Source organism: Neolamprologus brichardi, chromosome 12 (assembly GCF_056152115.1).
Source record: "Neolamprologus brichardi isolate AB-2024 chromosome 12, ASM5615211v1, whole genome shotgun sequence".
In the NCBI taxonomy this organism is placed as follows: domain Eukaryota; kingdom Metazoa; phylum Chordata; class Actinopteri; order Cichliformes; family Cichlidae; genus Neolamprologus; species Neolamprologus brichardi.
The window spans coordinates 15921618-15932770 of record NC_142115.1 but is presented as its reverse complement, the minus strand read 5'-3'; the positions used below and the strand labels follow the sequence as shown (position 1 = coordinate 15932770).

At 35.9% G+C, this 11153-nt stretch overlaps 1 protein-coding gene across 1 annotated transcript; it reads right to left on the bottom strand.

Annotated features, from left to right (window-relative positions):
• Nucleotides 1-4536: 4536 nt before the first annotated feature.
• Nucleotides 4537-10334, bottom strand: LOC148100198 (G2/M phase-specific E3 ubiquitin-protein ligase-like). The gene is made up of 14 exons (XM_087848693.1): nucleotides 10305-10334; nucleotides 9248-9374; nucleotides 8808-8908; nucleotides 8408-8717; nucleotides 8216-8307; nucleotides 8000-8043; nucleotides 7811-7844; nucleotides 7633-7694; nucleotides 7231-7314; nucleotides 6530-6846; nucleotides 6277-6458; nucleotides 5891-6063; nucleotides 5401-5615; nucleotides 4537-5284 (listed from the first exon to the last, which is right to left on the bottom strand). Exons 2-14 carry the CDS (start codon nucleotides 9366-9368, stop codon nucleotides 5049-5051), a joined length of 1971 nt encoding a protein of 656 aa, XP_087704819.1. The 5' UTR covers nucleotides 9369-9374; nucleotides 10305-10334; the 3' UTR covers nucleotides 4537-5048.
• Nucleotides 10335-11153: the final 819 nt, after the last annotated feature.

Sequence of the window (11153 nt, the reverse complement as noted above, 5' to 3'; positions counted from 1 at the left end):
TAGGATAAGATAAGATGCAAACAAAACAGAAACAGCGTTTTTATTTCACCCATTGTAAACATACAACGAAACAGCAATACAATTAACTTGATGAGGCGGTGTCGTGTTATTTGTGGATGATTTGTTGAAAAGAGCAAAATCTTTCAGGTAATAAACTGAGCAACTTTCTTCAACTGAGCTAACAGCTGCAAGCAAAGTAGCAGAGATGCTCTCACATGCCTCACCCTCAAGTTAAAAAAGATCACGTTTAAAAAAGACTTCTACGGTGGCCCTGAGAGGCCAAAAGCGCTGCAAAAAGAAAAACACTTGCAAAAAGAAAAAGCGCTGCAAAAAGAAAAACACTTGCAAAAAGAAAAAGCGCTGCAAAAAGAAAAACACTTGCAAAAAGAAAAACACTTGCAAAAAGAAAAAGCGCTGCAAAAAGAAAAACACTTGCAAAAACAAAAAGCGCTGCAAAAAGAAAAACACTTGCAAAAAGAAAAACGCTGCAAAAAGAAAAGCGCTGCAAAAAGAAAAGCGCTGCAAAAGCACACACAACACAACGGAAATAGGAAAAAACACAACGGAAATGTTCCTGGGGAGACAATAACCCGACGGACCAGTTGCACGAACCAAAACATGCTAACCAGCGGGACTGGGAGACACTTCAAAGAAGTGGAGGAGAGGTAAATGTGTTGTAATCTCATGATTCTAATAATACTACAGATATCTGGAATATACATTCAAAGATAAGTCTAACAAAGATAATGTTTAATGTAGCCTTAGAAATGAAGCTTTTTTAAACTCGAGAACAAATACTAATAAGTCAAAGTCATTAAGGAGTGTTGCAGTTAATGTGTTCAGGTTTTAATTTGGCATTGTGTCTTCATCAGGCAATGTATTGTCCATATTGTGGAATCCAGCTAGTGGGGCAAATTGGAGTTTTTTGTGGGTCCTGTGGAACTAACATTCAAGTTTTAGAGTTTAGAGAATGGTAAGCACTTCACTTTCCTATGTTCTAGTATTTATTGCTCACCTTTTAATTGCTTCATAATGACTTATATACACCACAGTAGCTTCAGTAGTGCGTGTTAAACTTTTTTTTGGGGGGGGGGGGATTATTATTCATGTGCCATTCCAAAGTACTATATTCATTTCCTTATTCTAAGGTTTTTGTATTGTTAAAGACTCTGTATGCAAAGGTAAATCAGAATTCCAAAAACACAAAGGCATGAACTGGTAGGTACTAAGAACTGTATTCTGGTTTAAGCCTGCCACCGGTTCTACGGCATAATTTTAAAAACTAGTTTATTACTTAATAGGGCATATGTACACAGTGACGAAATTCTTCTAACTTCTCTAATTTTGCTCATTTTGAGTTGTCAGCATAGAGGTCTTAATGAGAGTGATAAGTCCTGAATCCTGGTCCATGTTCTTTGAGCTTTTGCTGGCCTTTATTTAAGCACACATCAAGAAGATTAAATACTTGAGTCATGTTTATTGAGAGTTGTTTCAGATGTGGTATGTTTTTTTAAAACACTTATTAAGTGCATTTGTGGATTCCTGCGGTCGTAATTATCTTTTCACGTTTTCTCTTCAACCTTAGGCCCAGTCTCAGTCACACACATCATCACTAAGTATTTCTCTGAGGGCCATACATATGAAGTGATCCTGGATTTTCTTGAAAACAAGCATAATATTTGTATGAGTCTGAGAACATTAAAGAGGAGGCTAAAAGATGCTGGAATGACTAGAAGGACTGACTTTACTCCCACTGACATTGTCATTTCCACTGTTACACAAGAACTGAGAGGCTCAGGTCAGCTTCTGGGTTACAGATCCATGTGTCAGACATTGCAACAAAAGTATAATCTGAAAGTTAAAAGAAATGATGTAATGCACATACTCTCAAGACTAGATCCATATGGTGTTAAGCGTCGCTGTAAACGCAGGTTTGTTCGAAGAGGATATTTTTCAGAAGGACCAAATCAAGTGTGGCATGTGGATGGTTATGATAAGCTGAAGCCCTTTGGTGTTGCTATTAGTGCATGTGTCGATGGATTTTCAAGGAAAGTTATGTGGCTCAGCTGTGGCAGCTCAAATAATGACCCAGGTATCATTGCAAAATATTATATGGAGTGCGTGTCACAGTTTGGTCAACTTCCAGCATGCCTTCGTACAGACTGTGGCACAGAAAATGGCACAATGGCAGCAATTCACTGTGCTTTAAGATCAGACCATGGAGATGAACTTGCAGGAGCCCACAGTCATATGTATGGCACCTCAACTACAAATCAACGGATTGAAAGTTGGTGGTCTTCGTTCAGAAAGCAAAGGTACATAGCTTTTAAAATATATTCTGAAAGTAAAATCAAATGGTTCTGAAGGTGTTTCGTGGTCAGTGATATACTTTTTTTTGTGGGTGGGGTTTTATACTCAAATATTAAATTACAGTCACAAACAAACAAAGAAAAACATAGTCACCTACACATTTTTCTCATGTGATGCACGACTGCTTCAAAAACTATAATAAATGGTTTGGTATACCAGTGAGATTTGTTTGTATTAAAACAACACACTCAAAAAGAAAATCCGACTCAGACATTCCACAAAAGTCCTAAAAAGGAACTATACAACACAACAAACAAACTGACATTCAACATTTTAATAAATTATTATAAATCCTAGAGGCAATGGCATCAGTAAAGATTGATCTATTTAAAATTGAGTAAAATTTATTCAAATTTGTGTGCCTACGTAGTACCAAACTAACATCTAGATCAAATAGTTTACCTGTAGGGAGTCATATAAATAAAAGAACAAGGGATTCTTCAAATTTGAGAACTGTAATATGAGTAATATAAGAACATTGATCCAACATGACAGAAATTTGTTAGAGGAGGTCGTTTGTTTCAGACATTTCTTCAACTTTGTGTGCCAAAAAAAAAATACCGATGTTTTCACTCGCTTTTGGATTTCTGTGTGGTATCTAACAAGTGATAACAGCTTCAGTGTTCATGTAGAAACAAAATAGTACATTTATATGGACAGACCTGTATATTACAACTTTTCTTAAGTTCAACTGCCAAATGCAGGAATAACAGAAAGATTAATCATATTGTTAAATTTTGTTATTTGTGTGAAGTTGCTTTTTTTTCCTGCAGTGCATTGATGAAACACTTCAGAACATGTGAATAAGCTTTTCTTTGGACAAAATTGTGCACAGTTCAATATTCTTAAGATTACGACTTTTTTTTAAAGAGGACAATTACATTGAATTACTTGTGTTATTAAATTTTATATGCCTTGTCATTCCACCATTAGAACTCAGTTCTGGATTGAACTCTTCAGTGACCTGAGGGAGAGGCATCTTTTCAACGGCAGTCATGAACATAAATGCCTTCTACGATATGTCTTCCTCAATGTCTTGCAAAAAGAGCTTGACGAGTACAGAGACCTCTGGAACACTCACACCATCCGACCTGTGCGCCAATCTTGTTGTCCATCTGGTAAACCAGAAGCCATGTATCACCTGCCTCATAGGTATGTATTTAGTCCATGTATTTTATTTCATAGTTTTACTAAATTTTTTCTTCCTCAGTATAGTGTATTCTATGTGCAGGATACCTGTCCAGCTTGCTGTTATTCCACCTTTTGTTCATTTATAAAATGGTTCGGGAACAGTCCATGCCTTATGTGCACTCTTTTCTTTCTTGACCTAACCACTTGAGTTAAGTAAGCAGTATGTCATTTAGGTTTAACAATTTGCCCTAACTGTTACTCACAGCAGGTATTACACACACTTTAGCAATTGAATAGTGTGTTTTGTTGTTTTCACCTTTTTGCTGAATAGAAATTAAAGCTGCCACTTGTGCTTTGCCATTAGTTCTGTTCTCTGACTTCATGCACATACGTTTTATTTTTATATTTTTTTCCAAAACAACAAAAAAAAAGTTAGACAATCATATTTTAACTTTGGATCACATCTTGGCTAAAAACGACAAATGTAGATATATGCATAATTAAGATTCTTTAAAATCACAATTTCCACAACTGACTTTTAATTATAAGATTGACTTTGCGCTTTTGCTGTAACCTTGAAGGATAGTACCTGGAGAAGTGACTGAATTTGTTCATTTTTCTGACTGACCTAAGGTATGGTGGAAGAGAGTGTGGATTCCAAGTGCCTCAAGAAATCCTGCACCGGTTTGATGACATTCTACCTGCTCAGTACAGTCTATGTGGGGACGACAATCTCCAGGTTCATTTCACAAACTTGGAAAGACAGAGTGAGCTCCCTCGACCAGTCAACTGGACTACTGCAGTTGAAAATTATATAACACTCAAAAATATGACTGGACTTTAGAAGTAAAATCATCTGCTAGATGTGGGTACAATTACCACTGACACTAATTGTCACAAACCAACTTTAATGAGTATTGAAAAAATAGTACCATAGTTTTTATATAAATAGTTTCACTACCGTCAACTTTTCAGTGTGTACGCTTTCTACCTGAAGAAATCAAAAGACCATACTGTGCAAAATAACTTGTTCCTTTTAATTAGGTACTGTAACAAACACGTTGATTAATTTGGAGATCTGTTTTACAAACAAAGGTTTACAAAAGCATTCTGCAAGACCTGTATTTATGTGGGTTTTTCTTCTTTTTTTTTAACTCCAAGAACAACTTGCATATCTTACAAAAAATGTAATCAAACACAGAAGTGTTTGATTAAATAAAGCCTTTTAACTGAATTTATCAGATTTTTTTTCCCTGTGTTATTATACTAGCGTGTCTCAGTACATTAGAATACTTCAGAAATGTTTTATTTTGTTACTTTGGCAATTTCTTAACACAGTGAAATATGTCTAACTTGTTCAATTGTCCCACTATGATATTATGCTTTTGAAATTCCAAAACCTGATTGAACTTTCTGCGATGCATTAAACTTTATGTTACCGAAACTATTATAAATTATTAGAAACAAAATTTTCAGATTTTAAAATCACAAACTTCAAATGTTTGCTAAAACCATAAATGTGGCTTAAAAGCAAAAGGACTTGGACCTTAGGGAAGCCCAAACCCAGGAGAGTTCTGGATGCCATAATCCATGGCTTCTTGGAAGTCCTCATAATTTTGTAACACTGGGATTTTGATAGTATTTGCACAGACATCTGCTACAGGGAAGCGTGAAGTGGTCTGGAAAAGAAGTTGTGGCTTTGGCTGAATTGCTGCAGGAGGAATTTCTCTCAGTCCAGTTGCAAACATAAGGATGTCTTCAAGAGACAGACTTCCATTTTTCTCTGTGAATGTAAAGAGACAAAAAGTTATTTCTAATGATAATAAACAGGAAAAAGGGGCCATTACACTTTGCTGACATAAATGTACTCATTTCAACATTTTCAAACAAATTTAATACCTTCTACAGAAAGCAGATAGTCTTGCCAGTAGCTTAGTACTCTTGTCTCCTCTTGACGCCTAGAGCTGCCAGGTGGACCAAATTGCACATGGAAGATGTTCTCAAGAAGATCAGCTGTCAGCCTGGTCTCAGTGTAGCACATGAATGAGAAGAAGAGTGAAGGATGCTGTTCCAGGGCGTTTAGAAAATCCAGTGTTGCTAGACCCTCTCTGAAACTAGAAAACAGTCTAATTTTTAATAAAATGTTTAATGTTATTTGTGCAAGCAAGCAAAACTTCACATGGGAAAATACTGTGTTAAGAAAGTAACCAACATTCTTATCTAGCTAAGACACTCATCCTGCTACAAGAAAGAAGTCCTCCTGAAAAAGGTCTTGCATTTAGAATATATTTTTTCCATCCTTTAAATTTCACTGGAATAAAAAAAAGTAACAATTTATTCTTCTGAAAAGATTATGTTAAATGGGCACATAATAGTCTGAATTCTATACCTTTGGATGGAAAGATGGTTTCGGTAGATGAAGTACCACTGAATGTAATCCGCTACTACCTTCTTCTTATCCTCCAGTGTCCTCATGAATCGATAGCATCCTGCTGTCTGGAGCATGCTTGAGTGTTTTTCTGAGATTACTCGGAGCTCACTTAGAGATGTTGCATTCTTTATCTAAAGAGAAAAATATATATTACACACACACACATGCACAAGTGACATCCTTCGCATGCTGTCTATTAATGTGCAATTTAACACAGTCTTGGATTACACAATCAGTAATCTTTTCAGGCATCAGTTAGTTACTAATATTATGTTAAGTGGATAACTAAGACTAAAAATTTGCATTTATTGGCGTTTGTCATAATCATAACATCACAAATTTACCTCTAGTAGAGCCTTCTTGATTTCTTCATCTGGTATATCATCAATTGGTGCCTCGAATGTCTTGTCTTTTCCAACAAGGTACATAAAGAAGTTTGGAGATAAACAACATGGACCTGGACCACCATGGACAATGGAAACTGCAATCATTCTTCCAACGTAGAAATATTCATTTTCATCTGCAGCTAAAGATAAAGACATTACATTATAATAAAGTAATTTTGACCATGGAAAAAAAAGTGAAAAAAATAAATACCTTTACTATGAAATGTGAGATATTTGGCATAGTCTTTTCCTTCGAATATTCTTCTCATCCTTATGGCTTCCATCAAAAGGGTGAGAAATTCTCGAGTAGGCCCACCTGTGTCTATTGCCTCTTCAGCCAGTCCCACGTCATCAGAGAATTTCACCATCATGCCAGAGTTGGGACTATATGAAGACCTTCTGAAGCCTCGGTAGGCACCATCCCAGACATTGGCTCGGTTAATGTTGAATCTGCTACAGGAGGTTTTGTTGATCTTCAGAGCCAGATTTGAGATGACATCTGCAGCCGTCAATCCATCAGGTTCATCACTGTAGAATCAGTCAGTGAAAAGCAACAAAATATTTACACTATTTACACTTTATGGGGTTTTTTTTGGTTTAATATCTTTTAAGTAATTTTTCTTGCTTTATCAATTGGCCTTTTTCTGTTAATTCATTTTAAAAAGCAAAATAGTGATCTGAAGAACAATCATCAGCAACCAAATAATTTTAAGAATCTTTTCTTTCTGAATACAATCATCAGCAGAATAACTTCACAGGAACAGTTAAGCTATGTTTGCTCCTGTAAAAGGTTAGGATCAAAAATAGCAGCAGTACCCAGCAATATTTTTAGTAAAGAAATATTTGATAAATAGGTTAACTGCAAGTCAAACATTATGGGTTTATTGTACTTATTCAAGATATGAAAGTTACCAGTTTTCCTTTTGCAACTCCTCTCCCTCAGCATCTGAAGAACTGCTGTCAATAACGACAGGTGCATAGATATTGGTATACATACTGTGAAAGAAGAGTAAAAACAGAAGATTAAAATACATTTTATGTAATAGTAATTCTGGCTCTACATTTGGCTGGGTTGGGTCTGAAGTACTTCACCATGACTGAATTTGCTCAAGTTATGGATTAGATAGAGAACCTCTATAATTTTAAAAAAAACAACAATAAAAAACCCCAAAACAGTTTCACTGAGCTTATTACTTTATAATTATTTACAAGATATATCATTTTATATTTTTTAAATTTTAGAATCACAATCAGAATCAAAATACTTCATTGATCCCTAGGGGAAATCATGTAATTTTATAACTTAAGACTAACTTGTAACTTGTAGTATGTTCTCCTGATGTGGATGCCATTTGAGATTCTGTACCACACTGAACCTTCAGCATAAACACCAAACACAACACAATACCATAACAACTGCAGATGTAATGGCATGCAAATGAAACTTAACAATTAAATATGCAACATTGTTATACAAAAGAGTATTATATACTTGCACATCAGATGTTTGGGATATTGAAGGTAACCTATAAAATATAGATCCAATGATAAAAATAAAATGTTATAAAACATAACATGCTTTTGTGGCCATCACATGCTAACATTAAAGTGTTAAAAACATTAGATGTTTATATACCTGCCACAGAGGTCAGATCAATGTGCTAGAAGGTAGCCAACTTACCGACGTATAGGCTCTGGTGTACTGTTTTCTGGACTTGACCAAAGCTGTCAGATAAAATCATCAAACACCAAACTCATTGATTATGGCTGCTCAGATTCTTACCACTATATATACAACGATAGAATGATATTAGTCTTATATCCAGACATTGAATGCATTATGCCGGAACTGAGAGCACTAACATCTCGAACTAATGAATCCTTGAGATTTACATACCACTGTGTCAGAGAGCGGTGACGTAACGGGTGGTACCCTAACGATAACTTCATCATCCTCCTCATCTTCTGAAACACTAACATCTGTGGGAACTGTGGGAAATACTTTGGTTAAAATTTCAACACAGTAATCACAAGATTCTTTAACAATATGACTATAAAAAAGAATTAATGGCAATTCTATTTAACTTACATTCTGACAAAAAGTCCTCAAGGGTGCAGACAAATAATGTAATTCTTTGGTAAGACTTGCCAACGGCCTCTTTGTAGAGTTCAATCGTAAAGGGTGTGTCAGTTCCTGGAATATTTTTTATTTGAGAGCCATCAGGGTAGAGCAGGATGTATTCTACATCTTTCATATCTTGGTTGAAATCTTTCAGTTTTTTAATGGCAGCACCCAACAGCCTCTCAGATGACCAGCTTGGGTCAACATGTAATGGTAGTGATTTCCCTCTCATGGGTCTCATGCCAGTCTTTTTTTTGTTCATGATCCCAACAGAAATCTAGATTACATTTCAGGAAAAAAAGTGGTCACATATTAGAAAAGTGTTGTCAGACAACAGATTAACATTTAAAAAACGTTTTATTTATACCTTCACTGTTTTCGTTGATTTCTTTTTGGATTTTGAGAACATCCTCCTTTCTGCCTCTTTACCTTCACGGTACTTGAAGAACTGCTGAACGACTGTCTTGGCTGAACAGGAGAAAAGGGTGAAAGACAGAGAGACTCTTTATTGGTCTATCGTTGTTTATAATTCAAAAGCAAACATGAAAAAGTCATTATTCAAAAAACTTATGAACATAATGCACAAAAAATCTACCTCTTCCCCACAGTCACATCCAGCAGAAAAATGTCTTTGCTTTCAGAAATGCAGATTTATTAGTCACATGACACCTGATGTCTCTAATTTTCCTTTTTTTTAAAAAATTTATGACACTATCTGTAAATTACAAACACCTGAACAAATCTTGCCCTTTTAAGTTTTTTAAAACGAGTTGGAGTTACAATAGCAGGAAGTTCAGAAAAAATTACCTCTTGAGTGTTCTTGTTCTGTGGAAGCATCTTTAGCTGGTACAAAACTTATGTCTTTTCCACAGGAACAGCAAAATTTTGTCAAGTTCTCAAACTGGAATCCACAGAATGGACAATACATCTTAACCTGAAAAACATGAGTTGTATGATTTTAGCAATTTATTTTACAAAGCAGTCAAATATATATATATATATATATATATATATATATATATATATATATATATATCCGCAGCTCCGAACTGTTGTAAAGGGACCTCTAGCTAATACGTCGGGTTCAGTGTCTGCCTCTCACCTGGAACTAGTTTTACAGTTTTGGTCAACTTTGCTAGTAACAGATAGAGAGAGGCGTTGAAAGGCTGCTCCAACCGAACTTATTGTTTGGGAGGAAAACACGAACACAGTGTAAAGTCGAGTCTAAACAGAGTACTTACATCTGGACTCGTCAGGCACTGTTTTTGGCTGCAGTTGTTATTATTATATTTACATGCTTCCATCTCCCTTTTCTGCTAGGTGAGAACTCATACTTTTCCACTTTCCTTTTTCTCCCTCCCTCACTCACAGAAACTTGATGTGTATGGCAGTCCATTCTCCCTGCAGCACGGACTACACTGCCCATGAAGGCACATTCTTTATCGCTATGCCTGTGACACTCTGCCTATTGCCTTCATATTAAATCATTTTGTGAACATGACAAATATTTTGTCATGTCATTATACTGCCGCAAGTAGAGGTGGCATGGGCCGCGAAACTGAGACAAAGGCATTAGAGCCTCTTAATGCGTGTTTTCTTTGGGTTTCCACCAGAGTGGAATTACCAAAAATAGAGAGGGCATAGCATAAAATACGAAATAGGAAAAGAATGATGTGTAATCTATTTATTTCAACAAAGTAACTGTATTATGAATATCACCTATTTAAACAGTAACTGTAACGGAATACAGTTACTCATATGTTGTATTTTAAATACGTGACAGTGTTACATGTATTTAGTTTCTCCCAAACACTGCAAACATATCTGTAGTATTATTAGAATCATGAGATTACAACACATTTACCTCTCCTCCACTTCTTTGAAGTGTCTCCCAGTCCCGCTGGTTAGCATGTTTTGGTTCGTGCAACTGGTCCGTCGGGTTATTGTCTCCCCAGGAACATTTCCGTTGTGTTTTTTCCTATTTCCGTTGTGTTGTGTGTGCTTTTGCAGCGCTTTTCTTTTTGCAGCGCTTTTCTTTTTGCAGCGTTTTTCTTTTTGCAAGTGTTTTTCTTTTTGCAGCGCTTTTTGTTTTTGCAAGTGTTTTTCTTTTTGCAGCGCTTTTTCTTTTTGCAAGTGTTTTTCTTTTTGCAAGTGTTTTTCTTTTTGCAGCGCTTTTTCTTTTTGCAAGTGTTTTTCTTTTTGCAGCGCTTTTTCTTTTTGCAAGTGTTTTTCTTTTTGCAGCGCTTTTTCTTTTTGCAAGTGTTTTTCTTTTTGCAGCGCTTTTTCTTTTTGCAAGTGTTTTTCTTTTTGCAAGTGTTTTTCTTTTTGCAGCGCTTTTGGCCTCTCAGGGCCACCGTAGGGACTTCTATTCAACTTAGTTTCACTTCATATTTTTCCACTTGGTTGTCTGCACTCCACCCACAGTGGCGCTCTCTAGACATGTGTCTCTAAACCAAATGGAATATTTCCCAGAATGAGAATGAGTCTGAATAAGACTTTTTTCCTGCTGTGCATGTAAAAGTGAAACTTTGGATGGTCCTGATTCTACAGACAGTTTCTCAAGATTATGTGTGAAAAAGACTTTAGTGATTGTTTTGAACGGTGCATGCTCAGGTATCCTGTTCATGGCTTAAACTGGCACAATTAATTATATTGATTTAATTGAAATAAATGTAGGCCTATAACCTCCTGTTGACTAATCCATGAGGTACAC